The sequence below is a fragment of the Mus caroli genome, unplaced genomic scaffold, assembly GCF_978045245.1.
Source record: "Mus caroli unplaced genomic scaffold, Mus_caroli_1 scaffold_6, whole genome shotgun sequence".
Lineage (NCBI taxonomy): Eukaryota > Metazoa > Chordata > Mammalia > Rodentia > Muridae > Mus > Mus caroli.
Genome location: NW_028227261.1, coordinates 47,451,381 through 47,467,456, shown reverse-complemented (window position 1 = coordinate 47,467,456; position 16,076 = coordinate 47,451,381). Strand labels below are relative to the sequence as shown.

The following is a 16,076-nucleotide window of genomic DNA, read 5'->3' as shown; positions in this document are numbered from 1 at the left end:
CCCTTCTACCACGCCTTGCTAACTCTATGTGCTAGGCCTTTCCAGAGGCCTGTTCTTTCCTCCGTGTGGGCTGACCACAGACCAGGAATGGCATAGTGGATGTGTTTGGTGAGAGAGAGAGACAGAGACAGACAGAGAGAGAGAGAGAGAGAGACTTTATTTTGTGAGACAGGACCTCTCACTGAAGCTAGAGCTTACCAGCTCACCAGGCTAGCTGGCCAGCAAGCTCCAAGGATTCATGTGTCTCTGTCTCCACTGCACTGAGACTGCAGCCATGTGCAGCCATGCCGGGTGCGAGCGACCCAAACTCAGGGTCTCATGCTTGTGTGGCAGGCACTTTATAGGGTAAGCTCTCTCCCTAAGCCCTGAGCTGAACTCTTACCGATCTGTTTCTTCCACACTACGTGGAGGGACATTCCAGGCTTCTCTAATACCCAGGACAACATGGTCCTACAGATGTCTGTCCTGTCAGGGTCAGAGCCCCCATACTCACCGACTGAGGGTTCATTTTTCCAGTCATCAAAGCCAGCAAGTCTGAGTCAGCCATGGTGATTGTGCAGTCAGCCTTCTTATCTAAAGCAGACGCGTGCAGGAGACAAGGAGAAAGAGAAGAGGGAATATCAAACTCAGACACAGACACCCAGACACCACTCCTTCCATGAGACACAGTTGAAGCAGCATGAGGGCAGTGGCTGGGGACACTTCTGTGGCAGTCTGGTAAGACAGGGTGACCTTGATGCTCAATGGCGTTGTAGCATCCAATGGGTAAGAAAGCAGTGTGTCCTTACCATGGAATACGATGTAGCTATTGTCACTGGCTGTACTGAGCTGAAGCACTGTGTTGTACTTGTGGCAACAATGATATAGAGACAATTATAAAGTAAACCTCAGCAAGGGCACCATTTTTGATCAAAAACAGTATTCAACAACAGAAGTAAAGGGAAACCAACTGTCCTCTTAGAGATGGATGTGCTACTGATACTGTGGTTGACAGACTCAGGGGAGCCTCATGATCCCTTCCTGCCTTTGCAGGATCCCTTGGGCCAGTGTGAGCAGGACCTGGCTGCTTCAGCCAAAGGAATGCAGCAACACTGCTGGAGTGGGCTCCCTGCGATTTCATGTTAAATCAGCACTCATCTTGCCAGCACTCACACTTGCTCTCCTGTTGCTCTGAAGACCGAGCTGGTCCCTGTGAACTTCCCAGGGAGTGGGGGCCACCGAAGCTCTCACTCTCACAGCACAGGAAATATACTGTGCCAACAACCTGTGTCAGCCTTGATGCTGAAACCAACCAAACCTCCAGATGGGTCCTGGCCCTGGTCAAGAACTTAACAGCAACCCTACGCAGAGAATTGAGCTAGGCTGTCATCAGTTCCTTACCTATTGGAAACATGTGCTGCCCACTATGTAGCCCAGGCTAGCCCCAAACTGGGATTACAAGTACAAGTCTAGCTAATGTGTATATTCTTCTAAACCATTAAAGTTGTGATAATTTGTTTTGCAAGAAGAAAAATTACATAATTACCTAAATATGGGGTTAACCAAGATTTTTAAAATAAAAGAGCAGACACTAAATATTTTAGGCTGTGAGGGTCACCAGGTCTCTGTCACAATTATACCTCTCTGTATAAGCAGTCTAAACAAGCAGCCACAGGTGACACCCAAATGAGCAGCTGGTGGTTTTGCTTTGGGTTTTTTTTTTTTCCATTTATTTTTTGTTTGTTTGTTTGTTTAGGGTGTGTGTGTATGTGTGTGTGTTCACGTGCACATGTGCACACCCATGCCTGGATGTTGTCGGGCTTGGAGGTAAGTGCCTTTATCCACTGAGTCATTTCATCAGGCTTCACCACAAGTTTTGAGGGGAAGGTACCTACAACGTACAGATCTACAGTCTGTGTCTACAACAGTGAAAGAACTCCTAACACTCGGCTGAGAGGAGCTGGGGAGGGGCTGGAACAGCTCTGGCCCAGCACAAGTGTCAGATCCCGGCACCCACATAAAAAGCTGGGTGTCACAGCACTGGGGGAGGGCTGTGGGGACTAGAAGGTCATTGGGGCTTGTTAGCCTCAAGCCTAGCTCTGGGTTTAGGATCTGTAAAAGATCCTGTCTCAAGGGAATATGACAAAGTGGCAGATCAGGATACCTGATGTCCCCTCTGAGCCCCACAGGTGTGCATTCACCATACACATACAAATATGCATGGCTGTCCTAGAACTCACTAGGTAGATTTGTCTTCAGTTCCCAGCACCCAGGTCGGGAGCTCAAAGCTGACGGGACTCCAGCTCCAGGACACCCACAGTCCCCTTTTAGACTCCTCAGGTTCCTGCACTCACACATGTACACATCCACACATACATAAACATGCAATTAAGAAAAACATTTTTTTTTCTTCAAAAAAGATGCCTTGTCCAGTGTGATGGCACACACCTTTAATCCCAGCACTCGGGAGGCAGAAGCAGGCAGATCTCTGTGAGTTTGAGGTCAGCCTGGTGTACAAAGAGTTCCAGGACAGACAGAGCTTTGTTGAACAGAGACCCTGTTTCAAAAAACTGAACTCTGAGATAGAGAGAGAGCGCCTGGCATGTTGGCACAAGCCTTCAATCTCAGCATGTGGGAGGCAGAGGCAGTCCAGTGTACCCAACCAGGGGCAAATAGTGAGATTCTACATCAAAAAGAGGAAGCAGAGGAAGGGAAGGCCGTTCACGTGACTAAACTAAAGCAAGATGGAGAGAAGCCCCCACAGTACGCTCTGCAATCTGAGGACTGACAGCCAATGGCCACTGCACTGCACTGCACCAACATTCTCTCTTAGTTATGGGGAGAAAGGTCTGTAATTTTAAGAATGAAAGCAATAGAAGTTGGGGGAGGCGGGGGTGGGGTGGAGGACGTGCGTGAGCTAACAGACTGAGAGAGTTGGACCTGACTCTCTAGCACCAGGCAGGTGATGTTGGGAAGTGATCTTTAAGCTGTAGTGACTGCAGTATTTATGAGCTCTCACCATGCTGAGGTCTCCCTTCTGTTCTCATCAGAACTTTATAAAAACCCTGTGCAGCTGAGAGAGGTCATGTAACTTGCCTAAAATCACAGTGGACGCATTGGTATCACATCAATTCCCACAATGCTCTACTGACAGAAACGGCCCTCACCCACTGACAGGAGACAACGAGATGCAGGGAAGGAATTCACCTTGCTGAAGAGACTGGGTCAAGATCTGAACCCAGGTCTGAGAGCCTCCAAAGGCCTTTTCTATGCTCTGTCCATAAAGGGCCAGGGTGAGGACTCAGCAGCTGAGGGTAGAAGGAAGGAATGAGAAATAACTCACCATTGCACAGTTGGCTTCTGGGAGAGATGCAGTGTGAGTTGTCTCAAAGGAATCAAGAGAGAGAAGGGACTCAGAGAAGGAACTAAAAGTCATCCAAGAAGCAAGAAGAGAGGATGGGAAACAGACAAGATGAACAAAATACACATCTAACTCTTACAGTAGCACAACTCCTGCTGCTGTGTACACACCAGAACTGCAGTTCTCACAACGCCAGTTCAAACTGGGCCACGCCACCGAGGCATTCGCACCGCTAATGTCTAACAAATGGGCATTGTTGGTGGGTGTAAAGGGAGCTGGCAGTGTCCAGTGGTGGCTTTTACAGGCTAAGCCCACATTTCAACACGACTCCTGGCTGCCAGCAGGTGTCAGGTTTAGCAGAAATTACCCCTGCTCCAGGTTAGTGCTAGTGAGGTCTGGAACAGGGTACCTAAAACAGGGAGGAGAGCACACGGCAGGTGTTTGTGCAGGGTGTACGGCTTCTCCGACATCATTCAACAGCCTTCCATGCACAAACCATCTTTCATCGCCAAGCAACCGGCTTTATTGAACATCACGAGAAAATTTTTTAAATTACCTTAACATCTGTCAGGAAACAATTCTAAGTAACTATTAACCTTTATTTGTTTGTTTAGCTTTGAATTGTGCATGCCTCTAATCCCAGCACTTGGGAGGCAGAGACAGGCAGGTGTTTACCAAAGGCAACCTGGAGTACAGCACAGTTGAATTTCAGGCCTACCGGGGCCACATAGTGAAACCCTGTCTCAAAAAAGAAAAGAAAAAAGAAAAAGAAAAAGAAAAAAGCCACTACTATATTCACCAAAGCATCTTCTATTTTCAAAAGCTGCATTTAGAGGACACCTTGGCTTTCCTTCCTATACCTCCTCAGTGTTGTACCTAATTTTTTGGTTTAAAGAAAAGAAAAGAAAGCAAGCCATCTGGCCTCACCTGGCAAAGTCCCTCTGTTCCCATAAAGCAGTTCCCATAATCCAGAATCCCCACTAACCTCCTCTCCCTCTAAACCTAAGCACAATCACAGTGAAACACTCCCTGAGGGCGCTCTCCCCTCCAGGACCTCCTGAATTAATTAGCCTGTCAGCACTGCAGCACACATTGGCATCACACCTCTTCTCAGCACAGCCCCCAGATCCCCTCAGTCATATGCTCCTGGCTCCCACCCTCAAGCACCCACTTTGGTCTCTGCCATCCAAGCCGTCACTCTGACCGCGATGACACCACCTCACTGCTCATGTTCTCTGCCCTGCTCACACGCTTTCCAGTTCATTGGGCCTACTGCAGCTTAGATGTGAAGTGTTGGCAGCTCCTGCAGAAAAGGCTTCAGTCCCAGCTGGTGGCACTGAGAGGTGGCTGGGCTGCCAGTGCTCTGGCACGAATTTTTCAAGGAAGAGTTTGAAGCTGAATGGGAGCTAGGGGCAGGGCCTGATTGGAGGAAGTCATTCACTGAAGGGTACAATGTGTTCCTGGTCCCCTCCGGGCTCTGGCTCCTGGCTGACACAGGTGAGCAGCTTTTCTCTCTCACACTGCCCCCACCTGATGTTTTTCCTCAACTCACGCCATGCCCAGACACAATGGAGCCAGCTGCTCCTGAGAACTGTGAGCCAGAACAAAGCTTTGCTCTTTGCTTCGTAGTTCTCCCAGCACTAGAAGCTGACTCATGCAGCCACAGGCATAGTTCATCCTCTAAAACACAGCTCGTCCTCTGTAAATCTGAGGCCAGCCTGGTCTACTGAGTGAGGTTCAGGACAGCCAGGGCTACACAGAAAAACACTTGAAATATATCAAATAGCTTTCAAAGTTCTTATCATGACAATTTTTTTTTTTTTTAGTTTAAAAAGTAATTACCTTACGTGTATGAGTGTTTGGGCTGCACATGTTTGTGCACGTGTGCTTAGTGTCTGCAGAGGTCAAAATAAGACTGTCTACTGCCTTGAAACTGGAGTTATGAACAGTTATGAGCTACCATCTAGGTATGGGGATTGAACCTGATCGATCCCTCTGCAAGAATTCTCTTAACCTCTGAGCCATCTCTCCGACCACCTAGCATGGCCCTTCATCTTTCTGAACTATACCAGGCCCTGCCTGGCAAGAGAAACCCACCAGCGCAATATGGCCACTGTAGCAGGTGCTAATTGTTCCTTCCTTTATGCCCTGTTCATGTTTCTGAGGGCCAAGGAGTGCTGGGTGATGCTTGAAGCACTAGGACTGCAGCAGTGACCTAACAGATAAAAAGCTCTGCCTTCATAGAATGCATTCTCGTGGGTAGGGATGGGGGAGGGGGAGGGGGGCAGCAAATAATGAGAGTGATAAGTGCTACAGAGAAGAGTCAGGCAGAAAGCAACAGCCAGCATGGTCAGGGAAGGGCTCGCTGAAGAGGAGACTTTTGGACGGAGATCAGGTAATGAAGCTATCCGGTGAAGACAATCCAAGGCAGACAGAACAGACAGGTCTCCCAAATGAGAACGCCCCATGCTGAAATGAGCAGGGAGGCCAAGCAAGTGAGCAAGTGAGGGAGAGCACGGCAGGGCAGGCTGGCCAGATCATACACCATCACCATAGAAACCCTGATTCTACTACTTGGGGAAGGAGGCAGGCTTTGAGCAGAGATGGATGCAGATCTCTGGCGGAGTCAGCTTGACAGGCTGAGGCTTGAAAGCTACTCAGGAGGCAAAAGAGTTTCACAGAAACTCGCTCCTGGAGTCTGGCGTTCTCTCTAACCCATACATTAATTTTCCATTCCCGCGTTAGTCTAGTGTATAGATCCACACGCTCTCTTTTAGTATTATCCTATTATAAGTGCCTTTTAAGATTAAATTCTGACATAGCTAAAGCCTTCCGCCAGTGCTCCAACAGTCCTAGAACGTCCTTGAGCAAGACCATGGGCTTGGAATTCAGGAAGAATGTTGCTATTCGGTGACATTCAGAATAGCCTCTGGTACTACACTATCACTTAGAATAAAAGCCAAGTCGCTCCCATATACAGGAATTTACAATGGTTTAGGAAGTAGATCGGGCTGTGGTTTTAGAGTATTGCATTATTCATGAGATGGTTAGCTAGAACAGAACTCCCTAGTTAGAACCATGACTTGGGTGTGAAAGCCCTTGCCCTAGGAGAGTAAAGACCTCACACCTGGCTTCTAAGACTATAGCTGAGTTACACCCATACACCTGTATTTACAATGGCCTAAGGGGAAGGTGGACTATACAATAGACTAAAATAGGAACTATGGCAAGGGCACAAAGCCCTTGACCCTGGCTTCTAAGATTAAGTGAATCTTAGGTGGAGCCCTTGTTGATCCCAGTTGTTAACAATGAATTCTATCCCAGGTGGTTCCTGTTAGACCTTCTGTGTTTGCATTCCTCTGTTTTATGTAAGAATCCAGTAACCTCTGTACCTTGCGAGTGTTGCACCCAACTTCCTTATTGTCTTCTGTATAAAAAGTTTGATGCTCGATTTGACAAATTACATTCAGATTCTACACAACCTCTCCTGTGTGCATCTGTCTGTCAATTCATCCGACGCTTTGCCCACCAGTGACTAGAGACCCGTTCCACGCAGACAAAGGGGCCCAGAGGGTCTGCGGCAGATCTGACTGGTTTTGATCATCGGGATGCAGTGTGAAGAACTGAGGGACAAGGACAGGAGAGAGAGACCCAAAGCGCAGATCCACTGGGACGTAGTAGAAACCAGGATTCAATGGTGAGTTAGATTACGGACTATGGAGTATGAGAAAAAGGGGCCAAGGATGACCTCAGAGCTTTTTGGACTGAGGAACTAAGAAAACAACTTACTGAGAAGAGGGAAGACCGCGGTAAAGCATACTTTAAGGGGAGAGAGGGGCCCAGAGCTCTGTTTCACACACACCTCTAAGATATGTTACAGGTTGCCATGGTTTAATGTGCCCTCTAACACACACTGAAATCTAGTTTCTGGTATAGCCGTATTAAGTGGCAAAGCCTTTTAAAGGGGCTAAGGGCCACAAAGGCTCTGCCCTCAGCAATAGATTGATTCCATTTCCTCAGGCACAGGCTCCTGAGAAATGAAAGGGTTCAGCTCCCATCCTGCTCCCCTGTCTGGCCACTTCTCCTTCCCTCCACTGCTCCAGAACACAGTAACAAAGCTCTCACCCCAGATACGGCCTCTGGTGGGTTCCTAGCCTCTGAGAATGGGAACCAACTAAACTTAGCATGTCTCTAATTTCCCCACTCTGCGATATTTTTGTTATAGCAGTAGAAAGACAGGTGTCCTCATACACGTGTCAGCTAAACAGCTATGCAGCCACTTGAGAATCCAGTGGTGGGCCCGTGCAGAACACAGAAACCCGGGAGTCATCAGCAAACTGTTTTTAAGACGCGAGGATACATGAGATCCCCGGGGAGTGAATGAACCAGAGCTAAGCCATGCAACACCCCGACGCCTAGAACTGAGGAGATGAAGGACTTACCAAGACAAGCCCAAGTGTGCAGTCAGTCAATTAAAAAACCCTGCACATTCGATATGGAGGCTGGAATTAACTACTGCATCTAGCGAAGTGGTGATTACTAAGGACCTCGGCAAGAACAAGTCTGGGAGAGATCAGAGAAAAGCTAGGGAATGAGTTCAAGGAAGGACTGGATGAGAGGTCGTGGAGGTAGTGAACACAGCCAAGCCCTACAGTGTGACCTCGGGCTACCAAAAGGAAACTGTCTTAAGCCCCACATATATTCTATGAATAAGGCTGTTTACTGGTAAGAAAACCGAAGTTTGATGTGCGGCTAATTTTATGACAACTTGAAATAAGCTGCAGTCACCTGGAGAGGAGAGAACCTAGAAAGAAAGCAGCTCCAACAGACCAGGCTGTTGGCAGCCCTGTACGGCATTTTCTTAGTGATGGGCGTGGGAAGGCCCAGCCCATTGTGGGTGGTGCACTCTTGCACTGGTGGTCCTGCGTCGTCGTATAAGAAAGCAAACTGAAAGGACCCTGATATAGCTGTCTCATGTGAGGCTTTGCCAGTGCCTGGCAAACACAGAAGTCTATAGTCACAGTCAGCTATTGGATGGATCACAGGGCTCTCAATAGAGGAGCTAGAGAAAGCACCCAAGGAGCTGAAGGGGTCTGCAACCCTATAGATGGAACAACAATATGAACTAACCAGTACCCCGGAGCTCATGTCTCTAGCTGCATATGTATCAGAAGATGGCCTAGTCGGCCATCACTGGGAAGAGAGGCCCCTTGGTCTAGAAAACTTTATATGCCCCAGTACAGGGGAATGCCAGGGCCAAGAAGTGGGAGTGGGTGGGTAAGGGAGCAGGGAGGGGGGAGGGTATAGGGGACTTTTGGGATAGCATTTGAAATGTAAATGAAGAAAATATCTAATAAAAAAAAGAGAAAAAAAGAAAAAAGAGAAAAAGAAAGCAAACTGAGCAACATGAGGAGCAGGGCAGTAAGCAGCCTTTTCCACGGCCTCTGCGTCAGCCATTGCCTCCAGGTTCCTGCCTCCAGGTTCCTGCCTCCAGGTTCCTGCCCTGCTTGAGTTTCTATTCTGACTGCTTTTTGATAATAAACTGTTATATGGAGTGTGATGGTTTGTATATCCTTGGACCAGGGAGTGGCACCATCTGAAGGTGTGGCCTTGTTAGAATAGGTGTGACCTGGTTGGAATGGGTGTGTCACTGTGGGTGTGGGTATAAAATCCTCACCCTAATTGCCTGGAAGTCAGTCTTCCACTAGCAGCCTTTGGATGAAGACATAGAACTCTCAGCTCCTCCTGTGCCATGCCTGCCTGGATACTGCCATGCTCCCACCTTGGTGATAATGGACTGAACCTCTGAACCTGTAAGCCAGCCCCAATTAAATGTTGTTTTTTTATAAGACTTACCTTGGTCATGGTGTCTGTTCACAGCAGTAAAACCCTAACTAATACAGAAGTTGGTACCAGGAGTGGGGTATTGCTGTGATAGGCCTGACCATGCTTTTATTTGAAAGAATGTGGATTTTGGGACTTTGGATTTGGAAAGCAGTGGAATGCTTTAAATGGGGCTTAATGGGTCATCCTAGTAGGAATATGGAAGACTTTGTTGCTGGGAGTAATTTGAACTGTGTTGACCTGGCCCAAGAGATTTCAAAGGAGAAGAATTTCAGAATGTGGCATAAAGACTGGTTTTGTGGTATTTTGGTGAAGAATGTGGCTACTTTTTGCCATTGTCTGAAAAGTCTGCCTGAGGCTAAGGTGAAGAGATTTGGATTAATTGCATTAATTGCATTGACAAAGGAAGATTCAAAAAAGCCCAGCAGAGACTCTGTTCTCTGGTTAAGTCTCACAAAGAGAAGTTTGAACAAGCATAGCAAGCTTAGAAAGGCCAAATTTAAAATATATGGTTTGAGTATTAAAGGCATACCAGGAAGTGAAGTGGAGCAAAATCCTGTGTTCTAGGAGATAACAGATTAAGGGAGTGGGACCTTGGGGCAAGATCCTACCCAGCTAAATTAAATCCAGGCATGGTGGTACACACCTTTAATCTCAGGAGACAGGCATGCTGATCTCTGCATTCAAGGTCAATCTACAGAGCAAGATCCAGGATAGCCAAGTTTAGGCAGTGAAGGATTTAGAAAACATAAAGCTAGTGATAATGTAATAGGACAAGGGGATCATGTTCTAGTTCCTGTAAGCAGCAGAACTCGGCAGCTTCAGCCATGTGCCTCTGGCTCTAGAGTTAAGAATGGAAGGAACTACTGGGAAAATTGATGCTGGTTAGCTGGAGCTAAGGAATTAGCGGTGATTAAGAAGAGGCCAGCATTGTTGAGGTGAAATCTTCTGGAAATTGTTTTCTGGGAGCACAAAGAAGCTGTGTTCCAGAGATACCCAAGGTTGTACCTCATGCTGCGGCTGGACTTGGTAATGTGTAAGAGACACTCAGGTGGTACTGCTTGTGAAGGAATGAAGGGATCATGGAGAGAAGCTGAGGCTTAGCACTGTGAGAGGCCAGGGAAGGCCATTGGAGAAGGTGAAGCCTCAGCTGTAGTTGATGGCTTAGGACTGAAGGGGTCATGCAAAGGATTTGAGGCTTGGCACCCTGAAGAGAGCCTATGAGAGGCTATTGGTGAAGCCTAGTTGGTGTGGAATACCCCAGTGTATTGGAGATGTCAGTACCATGGAGTGATCACCAAGAACTGCAGCTGTAGTAGAGTGGATCAACCTGAGCTTAGAGTGCTACAGAGCACAGAGATGGAAAAGTGATGCCAGCCCTTAGGAGGAGTCCAAAAGATCAAGTGGAATCCCAGACACTAAAACAAGAAGCTGTAACATTGAAATTGCCTTGGAGACTCAAAGGTATTAAAGATGCCAGAGCCATGGGATACATGCTGAGGAAAGCTGCTAACAGGGAGTGGAACCAGCCTAGGAGAAAGCAGTTTGTTGCAGTCAACAAAGATGAAAAAGGAGTGGAGATCTGAAGACCGCTTTGACATCAGCCATGGAGATGCAGAGTTTGGAGTTTGCCCAGCTGGTTTCCTGCCTTGCTCTGGAGATTACAGTTAATTAAGTTGGATGAATCTCAGAAGAGACCTTGAACTTTGGACTTTTAACATTGTTGTGACTGCTATAGACTATGAGGACTTTGAAAGTTGGACTAAATGCATTTTGCATTATGCTATGTTTAAGTGTGGCCCCCATAGACTCATGTTTTTGAACAAGTCTATGGGGACCAGGGAGTGGAATGTGATGGTTTGTATATCCTTGGACCAGGGAGTGGCACCATCTGAAGGTGTGGCCTTGTTAGAATAGGTGTGACCTGGTTGGAATGGGTGTGTCACTGTGGGTGTGGGTATAAAATCCTCACCCTAATTGCCTGGAAGTCAGTCTTCCACTAGCAGCCTTTGGATGAAGACATAGAACTCTCAGCTCCTCCTGTGCCATGCCTGCCTGGATACTGCCATGCTCCCACCTTGGTGATAATGGACTGAACCTCTGAACCTGTAAGCCAGCCCCAATTAAATGTTGTTTTTTTATAAGACTTACCTTGGTCATGGTGTCTGTTCACAGCAGTAAAACCCTAACTAATACAATGGAGGGAATAAACCCTTTCCTCCTTAAGTTGCTTTTGGCTACTGTGTTTCATCACAGCAACAGAAACTCTAACCAATACACTCAGAGGGGCTGAATAACTAGACCAAGGTCAGGTTGGAGTGACAAGGCCAGAAATCCAAGCCACATGTCTCTAAATCCCACTCTAAGACTAGTATCTCTTGTGTGGTGTCCCCGGCTTTGGAGGGAGTGTCAGAGCCTTTATCTTCCCCAGGATTGAAGAGTTCTTTTCTAGATTTGTCACCCCTGATCTCCCAGCTGGAAGCCCTGTGAACCTACATTGCTCTAGGGAAGCCACTGTGGTACTGACCTGAATTGGGAAGCACAGATCCTTTGCCATTCTTCACATCCACCACCCAGGTAGCTTCTTTGCCGCCAGGGCCATCTTTCACTTTGAAGGCAAAAATGCCACCAATTTTCTTCACGAACTGTTCCCCTTCCTGGAAGCAGAAAGAAGTAGCGTGAGGAATTACCATCCTTCCCCCTCCTCTGACTTTAAATAAATACTTAAACAGGTAAACGATGTGAGGAGCTGAGATGGCAGGGTCCGTGAACACCCATTTTATTTACTCAGGAGTCAGAAAGGAAGAGGCAACATCCCCCCAACCTGTCAACTCTGTAAAGGGGCAGTGGCTGGAGCACCTCCTGGAACAGAGCTTGCATCTGCCCTGTCTAGGAGCCTGAGCTTCAAAGTCAGCTCCTTCACTTCTAACTTGGTTCTCTGCAATCAAGACTAAAAGCGATTCTGAAACCACCGTTTTCTTTAACAGTTCCATTCCTGCCTTAGTATAAAGGACTACGTAAACAATATTCCATTTGCCTTCTAACTTGGATCTTGGGAGTGCAGTGGCCTACTACAGAACATGTCACCGTGATCTCTAGCAGATGGTTTCCTTCTCCTTCCCACTACATTCTCACACTGCTTTCTGCATCTTCTTGAAACATGGCCTCAGACTCTGTGCTAGGAACCAAGATCACAGCAGCGAAGGAGTCAGACCAACCCAGGCTAGCAGTGCTCTGTACTGTAGTGACAAAACTTTCCAATGACACAGAGCTGCACAGTGAGCAATGGAAGATGACGGTGGCACATGCACCTTGCCCTAAAGAAAAGCAGTGCTGGCAAGACGGCTCAGTGCTTGCCTGTGACCCGAGTTTAGTCCCCAGACCCATTATAAAGGCAGAACAGCTGCACTAAGCCGTCCTCGGACACTCACAGGTGAGTCACAGCACACATACCCCCACCACACCACGTACATAGGCACGGGCTCTAATGGTAAATACATTTCTAGTTAAAAAAGGAAACCAAGGTCCAGAGAGGTGGCTTGGTGGTTAAAAGTGGCTATGCTTCCAGAGGACCCAGGTTCAGTTCCCAGCAAACACACAGTGTCTCACAGCCATCTATAACTCCAGCTGCAGAGGATCCAATTCCCTCTTCTATCCTCCATAGATACTCGGCATGCACACGGTACACAGACATGCATGGAGGCAAAACGACAAACTCATTTAAGAATAAATTAATTTAAAAAAAGAAAACAAGCCAGGCGTGGTAGCGCACGCCTTTAATCTCAGCACTCTGGAGGCAGAGGCAAGCGGATTTCTGAGTTCGAGGCCAGCCTGGTCTACAAAGTGAGTTCCAAGACAGCCAGGGCTACACAGAGAAACCCTGTCTCGAAAAACCAAAAAAACAACAACAAAAAAAAACAAAAAAAACAAAATCGGTACAATTTTTTATATCTTTTTTAAAGAAAAGAAACACATTCATTGTAAACAAATTAGCAAATATGGATAAGCAAATAGAAAACATAAATCATTTCTAATTTTATCCTATAAAGAAACATCACAGCTGTTACCAATTCCATCCTTTTTCTCTACACAATAGTTTTAAAAGCGAGGATGATGGCTGAGTATGGTGGTGCACAGCCTTTAATCCTGACACTCAAAGCTTGAGGCAGACAGATCTGTGAGTTCCAGACCAGCCTGGGCTACCTAAGCAAGTTCCAGAAGAGCCAGGACTCCATAAAGACACTCTGGATCCAGTGGGGTGGTATGGACGGAATGGTATATGCATGGAATCCCAAGCCAAGAGGACTGAAGGATCAAGGCCAGCCTGAGCTAACAACTGAGCCCTAGGCCAGCCTAGGTTGCACAGCTGAGAATCTAACCAAAAGGAGGTGGGGACCGTCTACTTTTATATCCCCCTGCCTCTGCCTCCCGAGTGCTGAGATTAAAGTGTACATCACCACATCTGGTTTGTCCTTTTCGCTTTCAATAGAGAAAAATCTTTATGTGTGCGTGTGTGTACATATTTTGGTTTTCTGACATATGGTTTTACTCTGTAACTTAGAGTGATCTCAAACTGGCAGCCGCCTCTTGCCTCAGCCTCCCAAGTGCTGCTACGGTTACAAGCAGGAGCAACTGTACCCGGCAACAGTTCTAGCTAAATTTATTCTTAGGAATTTTTACAGTGTTCTTGTTAATAATATGTCTTCACTATATTTAATGGCTGAGTTATTCAGATACAAAGAGAATATGGTAATCTTTTTATGACTTTTCTGGACCTGGCTACTTTTAAGTTTTCTTGTAGATTCCGTTTTCCTTGTCCATTTAGGACTTAATGGCCTGCAGTAATTTATATATCCAGGATTCTTCACCCCTATTCTTTCCCTTAACAAAGATTTAAAGTGTTCACTGTATTCACACTGTAATGAACACCTGAAACACTCAAATGCTTATTTCCCTGGAGGAATTTACATCACCTGACACCACAGTCACCTTGTTTCTATGCGTGCAGAACCACGGCCCTGATTTGTGTTCTCTTCTTCCATCCTGCTGTGTGTGTGTGTGTGTGTGTGTGTGTGTGTGTGTATGTGTGTGTTTTTACATGAGCAGTGTAACAATAACTGAAGTGTAATTCAGACCCTACAAAATGCACTTTTTCACAGTATGCAATTTAGTAACTTTTTTTAGTGCATTCCAAGATATGTTTGACAGTTAATCTTCATTATCAACTTGACAGGATTTAGAATCATAAAGAAAGACACACCTTGCCATCTGTGCATTTCCAGAGGTTTACTAGAGAACCCCCACACCAGATGTGGGTGGCACTATCCCATGTGCTGGGATCCCAGACCAAATCAAAAGGGAAGCGGGCTGAGCACTGGCTCTTCTCTCTGGGCTGGAGCTCTTGGCCGTGGCTGTGCTATGACTCACGCTCCTGCCACCATCCCTCCCACCATGCCCAGACGGTACCTTTCTTAAACCAGGAGCCAAAATAAACCCTTCCTTCCTTAGACAGCTGTGTCACGTACGTGGCCACAATGATGCAGAGTGACTAATAAACAACGTGCAACCCCAACATCACTACTCTCAGAACATTCTCACGTTCTCATGTGAACTAACGGCCCTTGCAGTCAGTCGCCATTTTCTGATACTAGCTTCTGAAAACCACAAACCTATTTTGTTTCCACAAACTGGCTTATTCTGAATATTTCCTATAAATAGAACCATACAGTGTGCTCTTTGTGAGTAGCCCGTTCCATTTAGCACGTTGTCAAGGCTCATGCTGGGCTGTGTATCAGCCAGTGCCTCTCTCCGTTCTACGGTAAGATAAGGTTCTACTGAATATGGTTACTTGCTTATTTGTTTTTTGTTGTGTGTGTGTATGTGCGTTTTCTGTGTATATGGACATGTACGTATGGAGGGAGGGGTGCTCACTCATGCAGGCACAGATGCCAGCAACTGTTGTCTTTCTCATCTGTTTTCCCATTTTATTTCATTCATTCATTCATTCATTCATTCATTCATAAACAGGGTTTCTCTGTGTAGCCCTGGCTGTCCTGGAACTCACTTTGTAGACCAGGCTAGCCTCAAACTTACAAGGATCCACCTGCCCCTGCCTCCTGAGTGCTGAGATTAAAGGCGTGCACCACTAGGCCCAGCTTCCACCTTTCTGAGAAAGGTCTCACTGGACCTTGGAGCTCAATGCTTCAGCTAGACTGGCTGCCAGCCAGCTCCCGGGATCCGCATGTGTTCTCTCAGTTTTAGAAGCCCACCGCCAGCCACACTCTGCCTTTGCACGGGTGCTCAGGGAATCCCAGCATGGGTTCTCGTGCTCGGGAAGTCACGGCTTTACCCACTGAGCAGTCTCCCAAGTCCTCTTCTCCTTGTCTTCATTTTGGTTTTATGACTACTGTGGACAGAGGCTCTTCTTCTCTTGCTTGGGTAGAGAGTTAGGAGGGAGTTGCTGAATCATAAGCTGCTTAACTCCTCGAGGAACTACCAAACTTTCAAAACAGCCACACCAATACCCCACAACCCTACTAAGCACTGAATAGGGGTTCCAATGTCTCTGCATCCTCACTACTGGTTAGTATCCTCACTGCCTTTTACTAGTCAGTCCACTGGTATGTCAGACTTTTTCTTAAATAGTTCCTTGGTGTTCCAGAAAGCAGTCAGGGGTCTAACAGCAAAGTAGTTGTTCTAGTCAGCACCCACTTTTCTCAGTAGTCACAGATACATCTCCTTTCAGTACTACGGATCAAACTTGAGCCAGGTTTCTTCTGGGGCCAGTGGTCAGTGACTACTTCCAGGTATGTCTGCCTCTGCACAGTGCCTCACAAATCAGCCAGAGCAGACACCAATGAGTCACAGCAGGAAAATCCAGGCAAGCATTAAG

The 16,076-nt window shown here is 46.9% G+C and overlaps 1 protein-coding gene across 1 annotated transcript in view; it reads right to left on the bottom strand.

The window, feature by feature from the left end:
• Scp2 (sterol carrier protein 2) overlaps positions 1-16,076 on the bottom strand; it is an 85,681-nt gene that overhangs the window by 3,155 nt on the left and 66,450 nt on the right. Inside the window, exons 14-15 of the mRNA XM_021159370.1 lie at positions 11,712-11,841; positions 494-573 (exon numbers count right to left, since the gene is read on the bottom strand). Coding sequence (XP_021015029.1) covers positions 494-573; positions 11,712-11,841 — 210 coding nt within the window. The remainder of the gene's footprint in view (positions 1-493; positions 574-11,711; positions 11,842-16,076) is intronic.